This window comes from Cervus elaphus, chromosome 22, assembly GCF_910594005.1.
Source record: "Cervus elaphus chromosome 22, mCerEla1.1, whole genome shotgun sequence".
NCBI classification, from domain to species: Eukaryota; Metazoa; Chordata; class Mammalia; order Artiodactyla; family Cervidae; genus Cervus; species Cervus elaphus.
In genome coordinates this window covers 16692479-16718092 of record NC_057836.1, presented here as the reverse complement: position 1 = coordinate 16718092, position 25614 = coordinate 16692479, and the positions used below count along the sequence as shown (strand labels likewise).

The 25614-nt window shown below is 46.4% G+C and overlaps 2 protein-coding genes and 1 long non-coding RNA gene across 4 annotated transcripts in view; 2 read left to right on the top strand and 1 right to left on the bottom strand.

The window, feature by feature from the left end:
- The window catches only part of LOC122679938, a 120400-nt gene extending 114787 nt beyond the window's left edge, over positions 1–5613 (bottom strand). Inside the window, 2 exon segments of the mRNA XM_043880796.1 lie at positions 197–517; positions 5541–5613. Coding sequence (XP_043736731.1) covers positions 197–517; positions 5541–5613 — 394 coding nt within the window.
- A 5321-nt stretch (positions 5614–10934) lies between these two features.
- Positions 10935–14308, top strand: LOC122679866. 2 transcript variants are annotated; one of them, XR_006336563.1, is made up of 3 exons: positions 10935–10992; positions 11103–11182; positions 14146–14308. It is a non-coding gene; the product is annotated as an uncharacterized LOC122679866 (long non-coding RNA). The 2 variants fall into 2 exon arrangements; XR_006336564.1 differs by having other exon boundaries at positions 10941–10992; positions 14064–14308.
- A 5477-nt stretch (positions 14309–19785) lies between these two features.
- On the top strand, positions 19786–25251 carry LOC122679937 (the record flags this gene model as incomplete). Its single annotated transcript, XM_043880795.1, is given in 5 exon segments — positions 19786–20248; positions 20251–23060; positions 23142–24185; positions 24365–24504; positions 25194–25251. Coding segments are annotated over 5 exon segments (4515 nt in total), but the record flags the coding sequence as incomplete, so codon positions are not given.
- Between the last annotated feature and the right edge of the window lie 363 nt (positions 25252–25614).

Genomic DNA, 25614 nt, shown 5'->3' with positions numbered 1-25614 from the left:
ATGTCACAGAGGTCAAACACAGCGGCTGTATCTGTATGAAACTTTTGACCTGACTTCTCTACCTTCTGTGACACATCACACAGAGCCTTCACCCAAGCATGTTCTAAAGGCTATAATCCATAATCTCGAGTCATTCTGGTGATAAAACAGATGCTTTTCCTGCTAGAGATCCCCACACAGACCAGACAGGACTTACCTGAGCAGACTACTCCAGCATCCTGGTCATGGGAATAGCTATTATTACGATAGTCTTCAATATTAGAATGCCTACAGTCACTGACAGTTGACTCTGTGCCTTGACAAGAGGTATACAAAAGCCAAATGGGGCCAAGTCCTGGCCCAAAATAAGCCCTTCCAGGAAAACCAATCGCAGTTCCACACTCCAGCTGTCTGCACACTACAGATGCATCCTTCACCCCCCAGTTCTGATCAGGCACTGTGCCCCATTCTCCATGGTGCTTCACTTCCACTCTCCCCTCACAGCGGTGGGCTCCATCCTTCAGCCTCAGCTCCAGATCTGCAAGAGAGAACAGACACAGGACACAGGAGAGATATTAGGAGACTTGCAGTGATATAATATTTAAAATATAAGCTCTCTGAGGAGTAAAAGAGCACATAGGATATAGCATTTGTTGACCTCTGTGGTATAAACATTCCCACAAGGCCAACTTGAAGCCCCCAATGTGCCATCACTGAAGGGAGGCACCAGGTATTTCTCACGAGCCTGTAGAACCAGAACCAGCTCCGGGGACACCACCAAGGACAGGCCTTCAGAGACTCTGGATGCTGCCCTCCCTGTAGATGTGCCCAAGGCTACTAGGGCCCAGCTTCCCCATCTCAGTTACAGCTTGTGGCCCGGGATCCAGGAAGGAATCCTCCCTCTCCTTCCCTGTCCACAGGGAGCGTCTCATCCAGCTCAGGAACAGAGGGCTGGGGTAACAGGCTCTACAGTGTCCTGGTTATTCCTGCCACCTGTGTTCATGTCCTTGTGTAATCCACACTTGAATGTGCCTAGTAACATCCATCTAACAAATGGAATTTGACAAAAGTGATCAGGTGTCACTTTAGCGATTAAGTTTTAAGACAACTCTGGTTTCTGCATTAAAAAGGAGTTCATTTGCAGGAACATTATAGATGGAGACATTACTAGTGTTCAGCAACATTTAAAATTCTCCTTTTATGAGCTTGTGGAAATAGTAATACTTCCTTGCCTATTTGAAGTTAAGCATAACTATGTGATCTGGCTCATTCAACAAAGTGGCAGAACAAATGATGTCACTTCCACATAGAAACACTTAAGAGCCAATATGTTTTTCTACCACAACAAATCCTGCAGCCTTGTATTGCAGTGAGAGCATAATACATGGTGGAGAATTCAACAACCTGAGTGCTTGAAGAATTACCATAGCAGAAGTCCTGCCAAAGTGAACAGAACATGTTATATAAGGATACATTTTGTTTTTTTACTACACCATACCTAGCTTACTTTTACTAAAATGGGAAATAACAGCAGAAAATTGACAGAAAGAAAAATGCTAAGATAAAGACAAGGTGTATAAAATTGAGAAACATCTAAACTAACATCTAAAACCCGAAGAACAAAAAGAGATGTCAGGGTACAGTAGACTTAAGCCTTAGATTTACTGAAAGAAAAAAAAAATGCCAATCTAAAACTCTACACTCAAAACCATTCTCTCAAAGAATAAAGACCTCAAATGTGTCATTACCAAAATGCTGATGTAGGAGACAGCAGCCTCCAACCTCTTAAAAAAGACCAAACTTAGACAGCAATCAGTAACAAAAACAGCTCCAGAAAGATCTGCAGTACCCTAACAAGTTTGACCACGCCAAGATACTATCATTTTGGAGGCATCATTACATCCTCCAAACGAGCATCACTCAGTGTCAAGGGTGCCAGGAGAGTTCCTCTCGCCAGGAGGGTAAGAGCAGGCTGAGTAACCAGTGTCCCTAGCCTTTGGGGGAACCATATGAAAGTCCTGCTTCAGGTTCACTTCCCGCAGACCTGCAAATCTGAGCCAGTCTTATAGAAATGGCTAAGCAAAAGAAAGAAGAGCAAAGGACCAATAGCAACCACATGGCAGGAGCAGTCACAGTTCACAGTGACCTGCTCTGCAGACAGATGCAGCAGATTTTTCACCTGAAAGAATTAATAACAAGCACAGATGACGGCTTTCCAGTAGTCATGTATGGATGAGAGAGTCGGACCATAAAGAAGGCTGAGCCCTGAAGAGTTGATGCTTTCGATCTGTGGTGCTTGAGAAGACTCTTGACAGTTCTTTGGACAGCAAGGAGATAAAACCAGTCAACCCTAAAGGAAATCAACCCTGAATATTTATTGAAAGGACTGATGCTGGAGCTGAAGCTCCAGTACTTTGGCCACCTGATGCAAAGAGCTGACTCACTGGGGAAGACCCTCATGCTGGGAAAGACTGAAGGAAAAGGAGAAGGACAGTACAGGATGAGATGGTTAGATAGCATCACCAGCTCAATGGACATGAGTTTGAGCAATGAGCCGTTGTTGGTCTTGGCCTTTGCTGCCTTCCTAGGCCTTCCCACAACATGAGCATCTGCAACCATCATCTCCCCCACAGAGGCACCTGCAACAGGCCCCCAAAGCCAAGTGTGTGCACACCATTGGCTCTGGCCACCACCACTGCTGGTCATGATCCCTAGACTTTGGAACCGGAGGCACTGCTGAGGACACCAACTACCATTCCAGTGACAGCAGACCCCCTGCAACACTTGCCAAACACCACACAATGTCAATGCTGTGGACGTCAGCAGCCTGAGCCAAACAGCCTCATGTTCTCCCAGACCCAGTGCCACCTTATGCCTCTGCACTTGGCACCCTGCAGTACATTCCAGTGTGCCCCTACCCAGAGGTGAAAGGCTTTCTCTACTGAAATCAGGACTTAGTGTCTGGCAGAGGTCACAGCTTTTTTAAATGTGCAGACATCTACAAGAGAATAAGACATCAAGAAGAATCGGGGAAACAAAATCCCACCAAAGGAATACAGCAAACCTCCTGTAACCAGTTCAAATTAATGGAGATCCAAGAATTGCCTGACAAAGAATTCAAAATAATATTTCAAAAGATGCTAAGAGAGTTACAAGAGAATTCAAATATTTACTGATACCAGGAAAATAATACAAATAAAATAAGAGCAATAAAGACATATAAAATTTAAAAAAAAAGAACTAACCAGATATTTTGAAGCTGAATAATAAATAAATGGGCTTCCCAGGTGGTGCTAGTGGTAAAGAACCCATCTGCCAGTGCAGGAGATGTAAGAGACTCGGGTTCGATCCCTGGGTCTGGAAGATCCCCTGGAGGCGTACATAGCAACCTACTCCAGTATTCTTGCCTGGTGAATCCCATGGACAGAGGACCCTGGTAGGATACAGTCGATGGGGTCACAAAGAGTCACACATGACAGAGGCAATTTAGCATGAACACAAAACAATGAGTAACCTGAAGAATTCAGTACAGAGATTCAACAACAAACTTGACCAAGGAAAAGAAAAAAATAAAAGAATGTTAGAAGCAAGGTCAGTTGAAAGTATCTGATTAGAGGAACAAAAAGAGAATGAAAGGAACATAGAAAGCAGTGGGAACTGTGTACACCATAAAGAGAAACAATGTATTGAATGGAGTCACAGGAGAAGTGAAGGAGAAAAGAAATAATGGCTGAGGACTTCCCTGGTGGTGAAGTGGATAAGAATATGCCTGACAATGCAGGGGACATGAGTTCAATCCCTGGTCCAGGAAGATTCCACATGCCACAGAGCAACTAAGCCAGTGTGCCACAACTACTGAAACCTGTGCACCTAGAGCCTGTGCTCTGCACCAAGAGAAGCCACCACAGTGAGAAGTCTGTGCACCTCAGCGAGGAGTAGCCCCTGCTTACCGCACCTAGAGAAAACCCGCATGCAGCAAGGGGACTTAGCAAAGAAAGAAAGACAGGCTGAGAATTTCCCAAACCTGGGGGGAAATCTGGACATCTAAGTTCAAGAAGCTAATAAGTAACCCGAAAATTTCAATCCAAAACAACCTTCTCCAAGACTCACAGAGTAAACTGTCCAAATACAAAGACAGAGAATTCTAAAAGTCTAAGGAGAAGAAAAATATTCTGTCACCCAAGAAGACTCCCCTAAGCAGATCAGCGGATTTCTCCAAAGAAACCTTGCAGACCACGACAGAAGGATTGATAACATACTCCACTCTCACTCAGGGGGAAGCAGCTCCCAGGGAGGGGCAGGAGAGGGCACGAGAGAAAGAGCTCCCTACGGAGTCACAGCAGCTCCTGGGAGGGGAAAGGACCATCCCAGGCCCCCAGCACGACAGGAAATGAGTCACAGGAACCAGGGCAGGGACTTAGGAACTTATACACCTGAGGCTATGCATCAACTGATCTCTACAGACAAGAGGTCCTCTCTCCTGGATGCGGGCTTCTCTGCTCCATAATGGACACCTGTTGGGAACAGGTGAGGCCAGCAGGCGGAGCCTCTCACAGAGCCTAGTGCTGGGCAGATACGGCAACAAGCAAAGGGGAGCCCGGGGGATGGGCGAGAGGAGCCAGAGAGAGGCAGGCAGGTGCACGATTGTCTCTGGTCCAGTTACAAGGAGCGGCCATGAAACCCAGTGCGTGAGACCCTGTGTGCTTCACAGACCAACGGACTCAGTCCCCAAGGAGCGGCCATGACACCCAGTGCTGTGAGACCCTGTGTGCTTCACAGACCAACGGACTCAGTCCCTGCTCAGTGGCCCCGTTCATCTCACAGAGACAGGATCCATCCCCCTTACACACACATACACACACACAGAGCCTCACACACTCCCACACACACACATACATATTCTCATACAAATACACACACCCTCACATTCTACTCAAACACTCCTCACACACCCTCACTCACCCTCACATACTCCTCACACACCCTCATACACCACTCAGTCATCACATACTCCACACACACACACACACTCTTCACACCCTCACACACACAAATACATAAACTCCTCACACACACATACACCCTCACACACTCCTCACACACACACCCTCACACACTCCGCACCTGCACACACACACACACACACACACACACACACACAAGCACAGAGCCTACAGGAGCACAGACACAGGAAACACGGGGATCTAAAGGCGGTGCTCACACACCAGGCATATGGAGCGTGTGGGAACAGCCCAGAGTCCAAGCTGAGGTCAGTCACTGGAATTTGCACACACTGGGAGTCACGGGACTCCTAGAAGCTCCCTGAGAACAAGGGAGACAGCGAGGGGAGTCAGGTTGACCCACCTCGGTCCAGATCAAACCCCACTGCTCTGTAAAATCTGCCACTATGACCAATGACTCCCCACAGGAAAGGGACCAGTGTTCACAGTCGGAGTGCTTCATTTTTGGACAAAAACACTAAAACACAACTCCATACCCCTTTCCCTTTATCAAGATGTCCACTACCTGGTGTAGACCCAGGACAGAGGGGCAGCTCTTACCTTGACCACCCACCACGGTGCTGAGGAGGAGGACACAGAGTCCCTGGAGGGAGAGGTGTTGGCTCCGAGCCATCCTGACTTCACGTCCTCAAGGTCACAGTCCCAGCTGCAGGATCAGCATGTAAGGAGGCGTCAGGGTGCCAACCAGGGTCTATATAGGCCGTCCCCTACATCCTTCCTCCTGAGAGCCAATAGCGACACCTTTCACCATTTCAGGCACTATCGGAGGCTGCATCTGCCACTTTCTGAAGCTCAAACACCAATGAGCTTCTGCATCTTCAACATCTCCTTATATGAGCATCACGGTCCTTTGACCTCCTGCTCCCGTGGTCCTGAAAGCCAGGCCCCATGACCAGGGCTGGTGTAGAAAACTATGAGTACCTTTTTTTCCTCTGATCACCCTGGCCAATCCCCAAGAGCTGTGAGGTCGCACAGGGTCAAGTTGTGGAATCAATTGGCCTGTGGAGAATAACTTTAGTGGAATCAAATATTGATCTCCCCAGTACTGACCTCAGGCCGGAAGCAGAGTACTACAAGAAGGCTTGAAATACAAGAATACTTATTGGGCCAGCAGAAAATGAGGACAAGAGTTGTAGGAATTCACAGGTGACCATGGAGAGGGTGAGGTGGAAACCATTAAGTTGAGGGGTTGAGACTGCAGGTCTTTCTTCTCTTCTCAGAATGATCTGGACACTGGGTCCTGGAGAAGGTGTATTTATGCTCAGTTGTGTCCTAGTCTTTGTGACCCCTGGGCTGTAACCCGCCAGGTTCCTCTGTCCATAGGCTTTCCCAAGCAAGAATACTAAGATGAGTTGCCATTTCCTTCTCGAGGGGTTCCTCTCGACCCAGGGATCAAACCCACGTCTCCTGTGTCTCCTGCATTGACAGGCGGGTTCTTTATTGCTAAACCACCTGGGAAGCCCTATAAGGGATTTTCAGACAAGCTAAATTCCTTTCCGTTTATTGCATTTAATTTTTTTGTGAAATACCCCTTTCAGCTAGTCAACAAATGATGCTTCAGGAGAGAAAGAGATTGCTGTTATAGGAAACAAAGAGAAAATAGTAGTCATTATTCAACCCTAGCCCTCCAAAATAGGAGTGGGAAACTCTAGAAGAAAATATGTAGCTTAGAAAGATTGACATTTTCTAAACTTCACATTTTCCCCCTTTGCATATAGAAAGTTTTATTTGATAGGATTCAGAACCCACTTGTATTATAAGCCATAACTAAAGAAGACGCAAGATATTATTTAAGGGAACTGCCCCCAGACAGAGGGATAAATAGAAAGTATTCCACTGCACAATGGCTGCAGGCAAGGGGCAAAGAAGAGGCAAATGAAGCAGAAAAGAGAAGAGGGTTCATTCATTCTAAGTTTAAGAGGAAAGTTAGTGGCAAGAATGGAAGCCAGGTGGATTGACGGCACAGAGCCAAGCAGAAGCAACTGATGTCCAGTGTGGCCATTGCTGCCTTGTTGTGTTCCACTGATCAGAGAAGCTCCCAGATGCTCTCCAGAAAGTAGACGAAGGATGAGTATAGAGACTGAGAAGGGCCCTAATGGTGCAAGACAGAGCTCCCCCATTAAAATTCAACATCACTAACATACTGCCCTCATTCCTCATCCTCCCTCGGGCTAAAGATTCCCATGATGCACCTTTGTGCTCCACAAAAACCCACCCTGAAGCCCACTCACCCTGACTCTCATCATTTCATCACAAATGGGGTAAGGATCCATCTGCTGACACACACGCCTCAGAGTCCCCACCAGAGCTCAGAGATGGCTTCACACCCTCCCCCACCCACACCTGAAGGTCTCGGTGAAGCCAACACGGAGGGCAGCTGTGGACCAGGCTACAGCCCTGTCGAATCCCTCACTGGAAGGACGCCTCATCCCAGTCAGCAGACACAGCTTCTCTGTCCTGCCATGCCCGTCCTTCCTACTTGAGACTCAGGTAAGTGAAAAGGGAGAAAAGTCAATTGAACACATGCTTTTCTCCCTCTAAATATGTTAATACTAACCTGTTATTTTATAACACTTACTTGTCCTGTGTTCCTCTGACTTCCAAGCCCCCATCTGTACATGAACCCCATTTCCTTCTGGATGCTTAACACAGTAGTGATGATAACTGATTATAAATGTCAGAACCAGAGTAAAAACTCAGGCACTGGAGTAGGAACAGGATCTGCTCAGTCACTAGAGTCAATACTCTACTCCCTCTGGGCCCAGAGTCACCATTCTTTACCCAGTTATGGACTCCACTCCACACCATCACCAGAAACCACCAGACAAACACCTAGAATACAGGATGTGCTTCCTGGAGTCCAGTCATTCCTCCTACAGGATGACACAGGGATGCATTTAGTGAACCAGGTACACATGGTCTCACCTCAGGATTGAGATCCTGCAGGTAACATACTGTTAGGGACTCCATACTTTGTTATAAGGATGGAGTGGGCTGGAAGGAGGGGCTAACCCAGGGCTGGCAGGCTGTGCCCAGGCAGCATCCTCTACCCCAGAGCTGGGGATGCAGGGTCAGCATGGACCAACTCATCCTCTAATGAAGGTTCGTCTTCTCTGACACATAAGGAAATCTCAGTGTCCAGTCTCATCCAAGATTTGAAGGAGGAAAGCTTTAGGGAGGACACTAACCCAGCTATGTCAACAATGAGCTTCAGGGATCAGGAGGACAGGCTCAGGAGCCAGTCTGTCCTGGCCTGACTGAGAGCTCAGCCACATACCATGTGTGTGCGCTTGAACAGGGTCCTTACACTCTCTGTATAGTGGCTTTGTCTATAAACGAAGGGTTATGTTTGTGTATAGATGACAGTTTTGGTTAGAATTAAATGAGTTGGCCTTAGTAAGAGAAATAACCACTAGTTAATTGTAGTACATCATAGTGGCGGAGAAGCAATATTAGGGCTCATCTCTCCATCCCATCCCAGGAATCCCAGGACTCTAGAACGGGAACTCAATTCTGTTACCTGGAGCCTTGACTGGAACTGTCAAAACTCTCCCAGAACCACATGCTGTGATGGTGATTGGGGTCAGAGTTGTGTCTTCCACACATCACCCCTTCTCTCTGTGCCCCAGAGAGAGGTTCTACTGCTCAAGAACCTTGACCTTACCAGCTGTGAACCTCATGAATTAAGTTGTTTACTTGCTAATTTTACTTTATAAATGGACTTGATAAATGTTCTATGTCTAATTCACCTCCTTATCCCCAGTGCCTGCTAATTAAAAATCCTAAATGTTGTCTATTGTATACCTGAATGAATGAATGTCAGCCAGGTATTTTGCACAAATCATTTCAATCAAAAGAAATCTTTTGAAATATAATTTAACTTGATGTGAGGACTTAACAGCACAATGTAAGTTGTGTCACTTGTTGTAATGATATTTCAATATGATTAAATGGTAAAAGCTATGTATGGTTCATTTCTACACTTCTCTGCAATGAATGCAGTCAGTTGCAATACCAGAAACAAGGCTAGCCCCATTCCAAGAGCAGTGCTGAGACAGCCAGCTCTAAACATGTATAAATGCTGCGTCTTTGTATATACAAAGATAAAGAAGACAGACCTCAGCACACTGACAGGTGAACACCTTGAAGCCTCCTGTTCTGGTCTTAATCAGATATGGCCGTGTGGTTCGGATGTTTATATACTTATCATTTGGCATATTTTCAATTCAAACCACACATAACTGTAACAGGAAGAAATTCTGTTATAAAAAAATTTAGTTTTACAGCTTCCGTATTGAATTAGAAGCGCAGAAGTAAAGAGCAGGAAGAATCCTGTTCTTTAACTTAGACTGTTCATTTCATCTTATGGATTGTAAAGCAATACAATATGTAACATTATTATGCCCAAATCACCATGAAAATATGGAGGTTTCAGAGGGTAAGTAATCTCTTTGCTGGGAAAATTAATAATTAAATATCCTTGGTAGAGGGACATTTTCAGGACCAATCAGAGTGACTAATATACAAAATATTTTAGGATTAAAAAATAACTATACAACTTTAAAAGGAAACAATTAAATGATTTGTTACACCAAAGTGTTGGAGACCCACCTCACCATCTGTGTCCCTTGTATGGATGTGACCAAGTTTGGTAAAGGCTTCTTTACCAAAAACCACTTCTTCACAAGGGCATGTGATGAGCTTGGTCATGAGCTGGCTGAGGTCCAGACTGTCATCTCTCTTCAGCCCTTTACAATCTATAACCAGCAACATCTAACAGGGAACATGGCACTGAATTGGCCTCATTCATTCCTTCATAGTGCAGCTTCAGATACCCAGAGACCAGAGCAATCAAAGCTACTAAATCAAAGACAAGCAGATTCTAAGTGGAGAGCATGCAGATCAAGGACCCTTCCCCACTGCTGTTGGGAAGTAAGGAGACCCTCCCACCCCAGACACCATCTGTAGCAGGAGAGACAAGATGTCTCCTTAAATATAGGAAAACCAGTCTCATCAGGGAGCTTCAACTAGAGTCGACAACATAATTATTACCATAAACCCGAGCTAACTTGGGGGACAAATTTTAAATGGGAGAGTCTGCAAGTTTAAATGGGAGAGTCTGTGTTAACTTTGTGGAACTTTCAATCTGTTCAAACACCACTTGCTACTGCACAAGATGAAATCAGTTATAAAAATAGCGAATATTACATTAATGCATATTTGAATTCTAGAGGACATATTTTCAAGCCCACTACAGAAAGAAAATATGTATATCTTTCCCTGGTTTTAAATGCACAGAGTTGTCACCTCTGTGAACTCTTTCTAATTCCTCCAGCTCAAAATTACTGCTGTGTCTCTTCAATCTGTAAAAGTTTTCTTATTGTCTCTAAAGTGGGGGCTTCTTGAGAGCAAGCATTGTGTGTTGTTCTTCAATGTTTCTATAGGGTCAAGTGAAGGCACATAGAAGGAGTTTAACAAATACTGGATGAGAAATGAACACATGAACAAATGCTGAAAATCACTACGCAGTTAGTGATACTGAGTGGGGAAGGGTGGTGGGGGCAGGGAAGACACAAATCTGACTAATCCCACTCAGCACAGGCTTTGGTGGAGTAAGGAGTCAGAGACACACCAGCCAAAGGAGCCAAATATAAAATGCCTTCAAGCCCACTCCGGAGGGTCAGATCACATTCAATCTCTGCACAGAGCTGTACCTCAGAAGCTTCTCCAAGGTGAGAAAAAACTGAAAACACTACTCTCAAGAATTCTACTGAAGGATGTGGATAGACAGTAATACTCGTCAAATAGCTGTATTTCTACTCCCCAGCGACTCATTCTGGCCAATGAAACATGAGTGTTTTCACCTGTGTCACTTCTGAGTGGAGGCATGAAAAGCCCAAATGTGACTCTGTAGTCTCTCTCTTTTTCCTGTCACAGAAGCTGCGTGTTCCAGATGGTGCACGTGCAAGAGCCTCACTGATCACAAACATCTGTAGGTTGTGATGAGTGTGCTCGATATGAGTGTGTGTGTGTGTGCATTTGTGTCTGTGTGTGTATATATGTGTGTGTATGTGACAGAGATTTGGGGGTCCTTTTTTCCAGCAGCAGAACAGAGTCTCCTCTGATGGATACAACGGAGAAAGAAGACTTGAAAAGAAGACAGAATGTGTCACATGAAGCAGGTACTTTCCTGGATCTCCTCTTCCTTCTGTGTCTTCATCCCAAGCTGCTCCCTCAGGTCTCACCTTGTTTCCTCTCTTGGATTTGGGTGTTTCTCAGTCACCATTTCTGACTGACCAACAACTAGATCTAAATCCCGTGTAACAGCACCCGCCCTGGTGCATCTCCTGTTCCCTTTACATCACTCTGTGCTGACAGTCAGGCTCAGTTTCCCGAATTTGTCTCTTAGCATCTTGACCTTCATCCTTAAACAGCTCTTCTTTCCTCTGAGTTAGTCAGTTCATCATCTTTGATCCTGTTTTTACCTTCCACCAATAATGTACTAATGAGAAGGCAGCATGTACTTTCTAAGCCCCCTAAGTTTTTTCTTGATTTCCTGAACAAATTTGATTCCTGGATTTAGTGCTCCATGCACTTAATTAACTACTTCACATTTGGTTAAGAAATGATTTTGCTGAATATTTTTTTCCTCATCTCAAGAAAATGGCTGTTTCAAAACCTATATCCTTGTGAGCACAGCCCTAGGGCTTCCCTCATGGGACTTGGAAGGGGCTGGTGTAAGGACAGGCTGTGAAAGTGAAGCTTCATTAGCTTCATGATTAATCCACTTCTGCTCAGAGTTGATGTAATGACCAACTCGAGAGCTATTGAGCTCCTGTGGGTGGTCATTCTTAAGCCTCTTAAACCCAAGATTAGTGGCACTGGAGTGGCCCTCATAGTTCAAAGGCTGAGTGGTTGCTCAGACTTGAACTCTATGAACTGATGCTCTATTGCACATGGAACTTTGGTGCAGCTGAGTCCAGCCTGCAGACCAGCTTAAGAAAACTGGAAATACAGCCACATGTATTCCTCCTTTAACATCTAAAAGTCTGTGAACAGATTCTCTTTTCCTTATCATCGAATCCTTCCACATCTGGGCATGATATCCAAGGCTCCTACAGGCTGCAGGCATCTGCTGAGGCCCTGCCAGGGCCCAGGATTGGAGTGAGGCCTGTTCCTGTGTATAAGCTCTGTATTTCCACTCTCTATAGGTTAATAGATGCTCAGCTAATGTTTATTGAATGACTGAACGGCACTATGCTAGACTTTTAAAAGAAAGTATCTTAAATATAAAGAACTAGTTTTGAGGACATCATTTAGCTAATTGATATCTTTGTTTTAAAGGCAAATGCTTTCAGCAATTAACAAGGCAAAATTTGATTTTCAAAAAGAAGGCACACATCACCATCAGATACATCACAACGAACTCTGCAAATCTCTATCTCTAAGGATACACAAGACAAACCACAATGCACTCACATGTGGCTTCTTATTAAGTCTTAGTCAGACCCAACAGAGGAGACAGGGTATTGGGATGATTTATGATTTGGCAGTTTTGCAATTAAAACCACACAAGAATATCACAGGATGAAAATTTGCAGTTAAAAAAGTACAGCTGCACCATCTATATGATATAAGGAAGGAGATGAGGTGCAGAAAGAGTTCTTTAGCTTATAAAAACAAACAGACTAATTAGTCTTTTATTTTGTGAAAGGAGAGTCCTCTGGGGCTGATCTTTAAGGATGCTGTAGAGACCAGGACAACTCGACTGTTCCGTCCAACAGTTAGAACTGTGAACGGATGATTTTGGATAATGATGTGCTTTGATATTTTTTCTCTTTACTTTTTGTGAATCTACTGTAGGTTTTCACATTTTTGTTGCCTCTTGGCTCACATATAACATCTTATAGACATAGTAGTCTCTATTACACTGATAACAAATTAATTTCAATCACATACAAAAGCTCTACCTTTTGATCCACTCCCTATACTTTCTGTTTTTGATGTCAGAATTTGCCTCTCTTTATATTGCATATCACTAACAAAATATTTTTCTCTATAGTTATTTTAATACTTCCCCTAGACTAGAGCTAAATGGTTAACACACTACCATATTCAGTGTTAGAGTATTCTGTATTGGGTTACACATTTACATTTACAAGTCTGTTGCATAATTTCACTTCTTTCATATAATAATTAACATCCTTCATTTAGCTTGAAGAACTCCCTCTGGCAATCTTATAAGACAAACCTGTGTTGGTGAACTCCCTCAACTGTTGTTTATTTGGGAAAGTCTTTATCTCATCTTCATTTCTGAAAGACAACCTTCCTGAGAAAAGTATTCTTGACTGGCAGGTTTACTTTCATCAGTTTGAATATATCATCCCTTTCTGTCCTGGTTTAATAGCTTTCTTCTGAGAAATCCACTGATATTCATAAGGGAATTTCTTTTTTGTGAGCATTTGGTTTTCTCTTGATGCTTCTAAAATTCTCTCTTTGTCTTGACTATAAACAGTGTGTCTTGGAGACGATCATTTTGAGTGAACTCTGAGGGGTGACCTATTAGCTACATGAACTTGGATGCTTAAGTCTCATCAGATGTGTAACTTACCTGGTATTATTTCTTTAAGTACAATCTCTGTCCCTTCCTCCCTCTCTTCTCCTTCTGGGACCCCAATAAAGGGCAGGTTGTTACTGTGAATGTCATCCCAAAGTTCGCACAGGTTCTTTCACACTTTTTCATTCTTTTTTCTTCTTTGTCCTCTGGCTGGCTAATTTCAATTTTCTCATCTTGTGCCTCAAAGATTCTTCTACTGTTGCTGATGCTCTCTGTAGCACTTTTTATTTTGTTGCATTTCATTCATTGTAACCTTAAGCAACAGAATTTCTGTTTGGTTCCTTCTCTCTTTTTTTGCCTCATTGCACAGCTTGAGGAATCTCTTTTTTTGCCTCATTGCACAGTTGTCTGACCAGGATAGAATACAGGCACAGCAGTGAAAGCATTGAATCCTAACCACAAACCATCAGCAAACTCCCTTTTTGCTTCCATTTTTATGATTTCAGTCTCCGTACAGAAAAAAAAAAAACAACTGAATTTATTCTGCGGAGCAACTCAGAACCTGTGCACAACTACTCTGTGCTCTAGGACCCGCAAACTGCTGATAGGAGCCAGCATGCTACAACTACTGAGGCCTGTGCACCTAGAGCCTATGCTCCACAACAAGAGCAGCCCCCACAGAGTGAGGCCTGCCGTCCACAAAGAAGAGTAGTGCCTGCTTGCTCCAACTAGAGAAAGCCCATGTGTGTCAACAAAGACCCAGTGAAACCAAAAATTGAAAACGATAATAAAATAAATAATAATTTTTAAATCTTATTTTGTTCACATGTTCTTTCCCTGAATTTGATCGTTTATCTGCATTTCTTGGAGTTCCCTGAACTTCTTGGTGGGTCTACTTTATTTCTTTCATCATATGTCATTTACTTCATCACTTCCCAATGGTGAATAGCCATGTAAGCTGCCCTGGGAGAAGTCCTGGGCATCTTCCCATCCCCAAGCACAGTCTAGAACTATGAAGACTGCAAGCGTGACTGTAGGTCTGAGCCCTGGACACCATGCAGAGCCGTCAGCCAGGAACTGGGAGGGTTCAACTCACAACCAGGCCATCAGGCTAACAAACACATGAAAAGATGCTCAACATCACTCATTATCAGAGAAATGCAAATCAAAACCACAATGAGGTACCATTACATGCCAGTCAGAATGGCTGCTATCCAAAAGTCTACAAGCAACAAATGCTGGAGAGGGTGTGGAGAAAAGGGAACCCTCTTACACTGTTGGTGGGAATGCAAACTAGTACAGCCACTATGGAGAACAGTGTGGAGATTCTTTTAAAAACTAGAAATAGAACTGCCATATGACCCAGCAATCCCACTCCTAGGCATACACACCGAGGAAACCACAACTTAAAGAGACACATGTGTAAGAACCGCGACAAGACAAAGGGGAGCCAGAGTATCAAAAGGCTTTTATTGGGCAATCGCTCCCGGGCAGAGATCCCACGCGCGAGCAAGTAAAAAACGGAGTCTGCAATCTGCGGGGAGGCGGGGCAACACCTGTATACCCCGGCGGATACGGAAGTGGCGGGACCAAGGTGCTGATTGGACCTCTAGGTCCCGCGTCGGTTTTTTTCATTGGCCCGAGTCTTGGTGCCTTCGCGTCCATCAGTCTGCCTGGCAACGGCTGTTGATTGGTGGATGTCTGTCCCTGTCAGTCGGCCTGGCAGCGGGCTTATCTGAAACCTTTCGGCTGAGATGGTGGGTGGGGGGGAGTTTTCTGTCAGCATTTTCTGGCTGGAGCCTTCCCGCCTGCAGTCAGTGTAACCTTTCAACATGTACCCCAATGTTCATCGCAGCACTGTTTATAATAGCCAGGACATGGAAGCAACCTAGATGCCCGTCAGCAGACGAGTGGATAAGGAAGCTGTGGTACATATACACAATGGAATATTACTCAGCCATTAAAAAGAATACATTTGAATCAGTTCTAATGAGATGGATAAAATTGGAGCCCATTATACAGAGTGAAGTAAGCCAGAAAGATAAACACCAATACAGTATACTAACACATATATATGGAATTTACAAAGATGGTAACGATAACCCTATATGCAAGGCAGAAAAAGAGACACAGATGTATAGAACAGACTTTCGGACTCTATGGGAGAAGGCAAAGGTGGGATGACCTGAGAGAACAGCATCGAAACATGTATATTATCAAGTGTGAAACAGATCGCCAGTCCAGGTTGGATGCATGAGACAAGTGCTCGGGGCTGGTGCACTGGCATGACCCAGAGGGATGGGATGGGGAGGGAGGTGGGAGGGGGTTCAGGATGGGGAACACTTGTAAATCCATGGCTAATTCATGTCAATGTATGGCAAAACCACTACAATATTGTAAAGTAATTACCCTCCAACTAATAAAAATAAATGAAAAAAAAAAAAAAAAACAGGCCATCACTCTCAGGTCTTATATTAGTTGAACAGCCTCTCCACATGTCCACAGTGGAATTGGGGGGTGGGGGGCGGTGGTGTTGTGAAATATAATCTTTACTTGGCCACTCCTACATGACAGCTCTCTCTGCCCTGAAGAATCACAGCAGGATCATGTTTACATTTTCAGTACTAACCAGATTAAAGCAATCTTGAAACAGTATGTTTTCAGAGGAGCACATTAGTCTAAAATTCTTCCTTTAAGAATTCAATCATATCAGACCCCTCCATCCACATCTTTGAAACATAAATAGACAAACGCACCTGATTTTCCCATCTATCCCTTCTTCTGGATCCCCTCTGCCTAAGTTTCCACTTTCTTGCCCTCCTGTCCCATGTGGATGCAGGGTGTGTGTGAGCACCAATTTGCCATCCACCAACTTAGAGAGAAATATGAGCTGATATAATTTGCTCAGAAGGATAGATAATTGGACAGACAAGAAATGGCAAGGTCCTGAAGAAACAGTAGGAAGGGATGGAAAGAATGGATTCCTAAGGATTTGATAACCAACTAGACATGGCAGGAGAGCAAGGAGGAATCTATATCTGCTTGAGGAATAAACAGATAAAGTAACCTAGGGAATGAGAGATGAAAAGGCAGAGGTAGTTACCTAGAGTTAGAGTTTTAATTGGCCCATGAAAATATAGGTAGGATAAGGAAAGCTGTATTCAATCTCTCCCACCAGCAAACTCCCACTTTGAAACCCACACCCAAGTCTGGTGCCCAGGAACAGGTTAAAAACAGGTGATGTGACATCTCAGGGAAGAACATACAAGAATGTTCAGGATTGGGTTTTTTCCATGAGTTTGTGAAATGAGAATATCTCCTGCCGTATCAACAAACAAGAAATGTCCCAGCCATCAATGATTTCTGGTCTCCAATTGTGAATGAGGACTCCCAAAACTGATCCAGGGGATGCTCCCACTCCCCATGGTGATTGTGGAGGAGCTGGGGGAATGCAAGAAGCAGCCATCTGCCACTCCTAAAGGTGAACAAGGAAACAGGATTGGCCCCAGATAGCTGGTATGCATATGAAAGAATTGAATTCAGTGAGTCCAGAGGCTTGCATCTTCGCATACATACAATGCTAAATTCCTTAACTTGATACCTGATCTTTGATGTTCAGACTTCCTGCTCCCTTTGTTGCAAACCTGTATATAGCCTACTTCCCCTGTGCCTCTTTGGAGCAGTTTTTTCAGAGTTACTGAGATGCTGTATCTCTAGGGCTTGAAGTCTTAAGCATTCCCACCAAATAAAATAACTCTACCAGGTTCTGACTATACTTTTTGGTCAAGAAAATTTTTTAAAGTCATCTTGCTAGGAAGGAGGATGTGAATGTGGACCAATTTTAGATGCTTTTTCTAAGAGTGACCTGGAGCATCTGTGATCCCAGGCAAATTCATGCCCTCATTAGCCTTTGAAGAAGGTGAGAAAACAGGGCAGTGCACTCATCTTGTATTTCCTTTGAGGAAAATGGTGTTTGAGGACCAATCCTCTAAAAGCATTTGACATGGAACTTGGTGACTATTAACAAAGCAAAAAAAGCTACTTTATTCAGAATATTTCTGTGAGGCTGCCAGGGTTAATACCATGACGGGCGGCCTGGACCTAAGTTTTAGCTTCCCCCGAAATGGTAAGATTCCCTACCCCCATCAGGTAACCTGGAGCCAGCCAATCAATATGCGCCCAATAAGAACAAAGGGAGAGCTGAAAAGCCCGCAAACGCCCAGGTTTGAAAAAAGCCCGCGAAAGTCTGTACCAATAGAAATGCTTTGCAAACATGTAACCAATCTGCTTAAGCCAGCTACTAACCGCTTTTGCATATTTTATAAATTTGTGTAACAAGCTTGAGCTCGGCGCTTTCTGACCCTGCACCACTGTGATGTTTGTGGCAGAAAGCCCTGGCTCGAGACAGTAATAAACTTCCCTTTTTTGCGAGTTGCATTGTCTTGGAAACCTTCTCTCTCTTCCCGCTCGGGGATTCGGACATCGGGCATAACATTTGGGGGTTCGTCCGGGATCCCTTGATAGGAAGAAGAGAACGCTTATGGGACAAATGGGAAGGATAAATAATAACACCGGTGCTCAGGAAAGTCCAGAGTAAATCCAAGGCCCTGCTGGGAAGCAGGAAGGTATCTGGCGCAGAAGGAAGCCTTTCTATAAAGGGGGGGGCCAGCCGGCATAAGGCCGAGGCCAGCGGACGCACTGGGAGGCAGCCGACTCCACGGGAAGGAAAGTTCCTCTCCCGACCCCGAGTCTGGTGAACAGCGGACGCCATTCGGTAAGGTGAATCTGCTACCGGGAGGCAAGAAAATTCAGGGGGCCCGAAAACCCAGCGCTGTGTCGTCAGCCAACGTTTGTTTGTCCATGTGTTTGTCTTTGGCTCTCCGTGTTTTTGTGTGTGCCGGCATTGTCTCTAGTCTCGTTCTCTTCTGGTGCATCGTTCTTTCTCACTTCTGACTTATTCTCCTTCTCTTCTTCTCTGATCTGCCCTCAACTCCTTTTCTTTTCGGGAGTTTCAGTGAACAGGCGAACGGTTGTGGGGGCAATTGATGAGTCCTGGCCAGGGCTACACTCTGGCGGACTCTGAAGGCCCTACAATAAGTGAGCCTCAGTAACTAGAGCCCGAACAGGTGAAACTCTCCTTTAACATCCCTAACTGAGGACGTGGCCTAAAATTCTTCTTGTGGGCACGGGTCAGGCACTTAAAGGCCATTAGGGCGCCTGCCACTTGAAGACTCCCATGAGAGGATAAGGGGGTCACGGAACGGGCTAGAAACCCCTAGGGTGCCCGCCCCCAGCAAGAAAACTTCCGTGCAACGACGCAGGCACATAAACAGTTCCAAAAGCATACCATAAGCCCAACCTCTTGGCCGCCACCACTCCCGGTAGGATTTTTGGTGGTCGTTCTCAGTGACTTCCTCTCTCTCTTCCATACCATTTATTCTTTGACCATGGGGCAGGGAGAATCTACCCCACTTTCTCTCATGACTGACCATTTTTCGGATGTCAGGGCCAGGGCCCATAACTTGTCTTTGCTAGTCAAGAAAAGTAAATTAATAACTTTTTGTTCTGCATAGTGGCCCGCCTTTCAGGTTGGATGGCCTCCGGAAGGCACCTTTCAACTGTCCATCATACAGGCTGTGAAGGAGAAGATTATGGCTCCTGATCCCTGGGGCCATCCGAGTCAGGTCCCCTATGTCATGGTCTGGCAGGATCTAGTGGAAAATCCGCCTAAATGGTTAAAACCTTTTGTTCACAAACTTCCTAGTTCCTCCAATTCACAGGTCCTGGTGATGGAGACCCCCCCCAGAGGAAACCAAAAAGAAAGAGGACCCAAAACCAGTCCTTCAGGAATCATCTTATCCAAACCTGATAGATCTAGAAACAGAGATAAGGCCTCCGCCATATGTGCCCTCCTTGCAATCCCCTCCGAGGAGAGAAGCTCCCACAGGTGAACCGAGAGGATTAAGAGGGCCAACGGGAACCGACCGTGAGGGGGGACCCGCATTGGGGACCCGGGGGAAAACTAAGGGAGATAGGGGTAAGCAAGACCCTGGGGACCCAGAGTTACCTTCATCCACTGTTCAGGCGCTCCCCGTCCGAGTGGGACCAACTAACCCGGATGGAGAGCGAACCTATCAGTACTGGTCCTTTTCCACGAGTGACCTGTACAATTGGAAGACCCAAAACCCTCCTTTCTCAGAGAAACCCCAAGGCCTCATTGACCTCTTAGATTCCATTTTGTTCACTCATAATCCCACCTGGGATGATTGTCAGCAGCTGTTGCAGGTGCTCTTCACCACGGAAGAACGGGAGCGAATTCTGGCAGAGGCACGGAAACGGGTCCCAGGGGTCGACGGGAGGCCAACCGCCCAGCCTCAGCTTGTGGACGAGGGGTTTCCTCTGTTGCGGCCTAACTGGGATTTTGAGCGGGTGGAAGGTAGGGAGTGTCTCCGAGTGTACCGCCAGACTCTAATGGCTGGCCTGCGGGCTGCAGCAAGAAAGCCGACAAATCTGGCAAAGGTAAATTTAGTAAGGCAAGAGCCCACTGAAAGCCCGGCAGCCTTCCTAGAGAGGCTGATGGAAGCTTTCAGGCAATATACACCTAAGGACCCCCAGGCTGAGGAGTCACGCGCTGCAGTTCTGTTAGCGTTTGTAAATCAGGCAGCCCCAGATATTAGGAAGAAATTACAAAAGTAGAGGGATTGGGAGAACAGACAATACAGGATTTACTGAAAGTAGCTGAAAAGGTATTTAATAATAGGGAGACCCCAGAAGAAAGGGAAGAGCGAATTCGGCGGGAGGAAAGGGAATTAGCGGAGAAGATCAGGAAAGAAGATAGGGAACATAGGGCGAGGGAAAACCAGAAGAACCAGAAGGAGCTAGCCCAGATTCTTTTTGCGGGGATAAAGGCCGGAACAGAATTGAGGGAACCTTGAGACCCCCGGACAGGAGAAAAAGAAAAACCAAAAAGGCAGGCCCTAAAGAAGGATCAGTGCGCCTACTGCAAAGAACAGGGGCACTGGAAAAACGAGTGCCCTAAGAGGGACTCAAGGAGAGGAATGACCCAGAGAGAGAAAATCCCCCCTGGAACTCGAGTTCTATATGCGGGGGAAGACAGTGACTAGGGGAGTCGAGACTCGGCACCCCTCCCCGAGTCCTGGGTAACCATACATGTGGAGGGGAAACCCGTTGGCTTCATGATAGATACTGGCGCCCAACACTCTGTTTTAAATAAAAAACTGGGACCAATGTCTAAGAAAACCAGCTTAGTGCAAGGAGCCACGGGGACAAAAAGATATTGTTGGACCACAGAATGGAAAGTAAATTTGGGGACCCACCAGGTGTCCCATTCGTTTTTGGTGATACCAGAATGCCCAGCCCCTCTACTTGGAAGAGACTTGTTGACTAAAGTTAATGCTCAGATCCATTTTGACCCCGGGGGAATGTCAGTCACCGAGGGACTTGGACAACCGATACATGTCTTGTCCCTAGCCTTAAGAGATGAATACAGACTTTTTGCACCTAAGCCCTCAGAGACCATAGCACTAGATGTACAACCGTGGGTCCATAAATACCCATTGGCCTGGGCAGAAACAGCAGGAATGGGACTAGCCAAACAGAGACATCTGGTTGTCATCAAGCTAAAGGCCGAGGCAGTTCCTGTGAGGGTGAGACAGTACCCTATGAGCCAAGAAGCTCGGCGGGGGATCACTCCCCACATTCGACGGCTCATGGAGGCCGGAATTCTCAGGCGATGCCAATCCCCTTGGAACACCCCCTTACTGCCGGTGAAGAAGCCAGGGGAGACAGATTACAGACCTGTCCAAGACCTGTGAGAAGTCAACAAACGGGTGAGTGACATACACCCAAATGTCCCTAACCCGTATACCCTCCTGAGCAGTTTACTGCCTGAGTACACTTGGTATACCGTGCTGGACTTGAAGGATGCCTTTTTCAGCCTACCCCTGGCAGTCCAGAGCCAGGAGATATTTGCCTTTGAGTGGACTGAGGGGGAGGGCCAACCGGTAGTACAACTACCTTGGACCCGCCTCCCACAGGGGTTCAAGAACTCCCCTACCTTGTTTAATGAGGCTCTGAGTAAGGACCTCTACGAATATCGGGCTTGCCACCCAGAGGTCATCCTGCTGCAATATGTGGATGACCTTATGTTGGCTGGAACCACAGAGGAAGCTTGCAGCTGTGCCACCGGGGACCTATTACAGACCCTAGGCATCTTGGGGTATCGTGCTAGTGCAAAGAAGGCACAAATAGCCCGGCAAGAGGTCACCTATTTGGGGTATAAGATCAGGCAGGGGCAAAGGTGGCTAACCCAGGCCATGAAAGAAACAATATTGCAGATACCAGAGCCCAAAAACCCCCGCCAGGTGAGAGAGTTTCTGGGGACTGTTGGATATTGCAGACTGTGGATTATGGGGTTTGCTGAGAAGGCCCGGCCCTTATATGAGGGAAGTAAAGAGACCCCAAACTGGACTTGGACTGAGCCAATGAAACAGGCTTTCCAGACACTCAGACGGGCCCTACTAGAAGCCCCAGCCCTTGCCCTGCCTAACCCAAATAAGCCATTCCAGCTGTTTGTAGATGAAAAGCAAGGAATAGGAAAGGGGGTCTTGACTCAACAATGGGGACCATGGAAGCGGCTGGTAGCATACCTTTCGAAGCGATTAGACCCGGTGGCCGCTGGGTGGCCCCCTTGCCTTCGCATCATTGCAACTACAGCCCTCCTCGTCTGCGATGCTGACAAGTTGACGTATGGACAGCAACTCTCGGTTTACACCCCCCACGCCGTAGAAGGGATTTTAAAGCAGCCGCCGGGTAAGTGGATCTCCAATGCCCACTTGACACACTACCAGGCCTTGCTGCTCGATGCCCCACAGGTGCGTTTTCAGACCCCTTGCTTCCTAAATCCGGCCACGCTCCTACCCAACCCAGAGAAGGACAGCCCTCTCCATGATTGCAGTGAGATACTGGCTGAGGCCCTGGTGGCACGAAAAGACTTAACTGATGTACCCCTAAGCAACAGTGAGCTAGTATGGTTCACCGATGGGAGCAGCTATGTAAAAGATGGGCAAAGGAAGGCGGGAGCCGCCATAGTTGATGATTCAGGGCAGACGATATGGGCTGAGACACTACCCCCAAACACTTCTGCACAAAAAGCAGAATTGATTGCCCTAATACGGGCTCTGGAGCAAGCCAAAGGGAAGAGAGTCACCATTTTTACTGACAGCCGATATGCTTTCAGCACTGCCCATATTCAAGGTCCCATATACCAAGAAAGGGGATTTCGGACAGCTGAGGGAAAAGAGGTCAAAAATCTGCCTGAGATTCGCAGGCTCCTGGAAGCTGTCCAACTACCCCGGGCAGTAGCTATAGTACATGTCCCCGGTCACCAGAAGGGAGAAGACCCTAAGGCGCGGGGCAATCGTGCTGCTGATGCGGCCGCTCGAGAAGCGGCTAGCAGGGACTATGCTGCCCCCATATTAGCCGTGGGACTTCCACCTCCTGGTATGGGGACCTTGCCACCAGTTCCCGAATATTCCCTCCCTGATCTCGCCTGGATCAACAAGGATACCACCCTCCAGAAAGATGACCAAGATGGATGGTACCGAGACCAAAACAACAACCTGATATTGCCTGCCACCCTGGGTTGTCACCTGTGTGAACACCTGCACACAACTACACACCAGCGAGAAAAAAAGACCCTAACACTTCTCCAGACGGCCTGCCTGAGGTTCCCTCGACAAAATGCAACTGTACGAGAGATAATTCAAGCCTGCAAAGCGTGCCAGCTGATGAGGGCAGAGAAGAAGCAGCACTCGGGAACGAGGTACCGAGGGGAAAAGCCAGGGCAGCATTGGGAGATAGATTTCACTGAGGTAAGGCCAGGCAAGTACGGGTACCGCTATCTGTTGGTTCTGGTAGATACCTTCTTGGGGTGGGTGGAAGCTTTCCCCACTAAGGGAGAGACAGCAATAGTGGTTGCTAAAAAGATCTTAGAGGAGATAGTGCCTAGGTATGGGCTGCCAGTGACTATGGGCTCTGATAACGGACCTGCCTTTGTGAGCCAGATTGTACAAGGGCTGGCCCAAGCTCTGGGGACGAAATGGAAGTTACATTGCGAATATAATCCCCAGAGCTCAGGACAGGTTGAGAGAATGAATCGGACCCTAAAAGAAACTTTGACAAAGTTGGCAATAGAGACTGGCGGGGACTGGGTGACCCTCTTCCCCTTTGCACTCTTTCGGGCACGTAACACCCCTTATAAGCTGAATCTTACTCCTTTTGAGATTCTGTATGGAAGACCCCCTCCTGTGTATCCTATTTTCGAAGGAAAATGTCTGCCACCCCCTACTTTGGGAAAATTCCAGCAAACTCTGATGGCATTAAGTAAGGTGCATAACCATGTTTGGAAATTGATTCGAGAGATACACGAGGGCCAAAACAAGAGGGCCCTCCCCTCACATAATATTGGCCCAGGTGATTGGGTTTGGGTAAAATGACACCAATCTAAAGCATTAGAACCTAGATGGAAAGGCCTTTATGCTGTTCTTCTTACCACTCCTACTGCTGTCAAGGTTGACGGGATTGGACCCTGGGTTCACTGCAATCACGTGTGGCAAGCCACATCGGAAGAACAGGAAAAAGCGCGAGCAGAATGGAAGGCGAGTCCTCACCCGTCAAATCCTTTGAAACTGAAACTCGTCCGCCGGGAGGCCTCCTAATTCTCCTGCTGATGGCAGCTCTCATCGACCCAGGAGCGACCAGTCATAACCCCCATCAACCTGCTAAGATCACATGGGAACTCAACGACGGGCAAACTCATGAGCTGCTCAATGAGACCTCAGGAACCCACCCTCCAAACACCTGGTGGCCGGACCTGAACTTCGACCTCTCAAGCCTCTTCGCAAAGCAGGACGGTCTCTATGATAAGTACTATAGGGATGGGATAAAAAACCATAGGTTGGGGTTTTGGGCTTGCCCGGGCTATGTAAGAAATAACTGGAAAACCTGTGGTGGCATAGAAAGCTATTATTGCAGGAGCTGGAGTTGTGTAACCTCTTGTGATGGACCCCAGAGGTGGGATGTCGGAAACAGAGATCTAGTTAGCTTCACCTTCAAGGACCGTAGACACCAGGGGCCTCAGGTACGAGTACAATTTAACCAGGAACGGGCGAAAAAAGAAAACCGCTGGACCTCAGGACTGACTTGGGGTTTTCAGCTTCACATAAATTGGCCCGGCCCCTACCCAGGCGAGCTTTTAATCATTAAACAGGTTATTGAGCTGGTGCAGGTACATAGTTTAGGTCCCAATCTGGTCAAAGCATTACAGGGGCATAAGGCGACCCCCAAGCCAACCACCTTCAGACCAAGCTTGCCGGGAACATTTAACATCTCCTCTACCCCGAGCCTCAGAGGCAAACTGACGGAAATCCCTGGCCCTCTGGCTGTTACCATTAGCTCAGCAATTCAGGACCCCCTATGGGCCTTAGTGAATAAAGCCTTTACGGTCTTAAACCATACCAACCCTAATGTGACCCAGTCCTGTTGGCTTTGTTATAATCTTCACCCACCCTTCTATGAGGCCATAGGCCTCAATGTCTCTTACCACTTATCTTCAGGCCAGAACCCACCCCCATGCCGATGGGAAGAACGCAAGGTTGGCCTCACAATGAATGAAGTTTGGGGACAGGGACTCTGTTTGGCCACAGTGCCATGTGATAAAACTTCCCTCTGTGCCCAGACTATTAACCTACGCTTACACGGCAAAAATTGGATTGTGCCAGAAGTTGGGGGTTGGTGGATTTGTTCACATACTGGGCTAACCCCATGTTTAAATGTGAAGGTTTTTAACCAGAGTCAAGAATTCTGTGTCCTGGTTGCTGTAATGCCAAAAATCTTATACCACTCTGAAGAGGTTATGTACTCACATTGGGACCGGGAATTGCTAAGACAAAAGAGAGAGCCAATCAGTGCAATCACCATGGCAGCCTTGTTCAGTCTTGGGCTGGCAGGAGCAGGGACAGGAATAGCTTCACTATC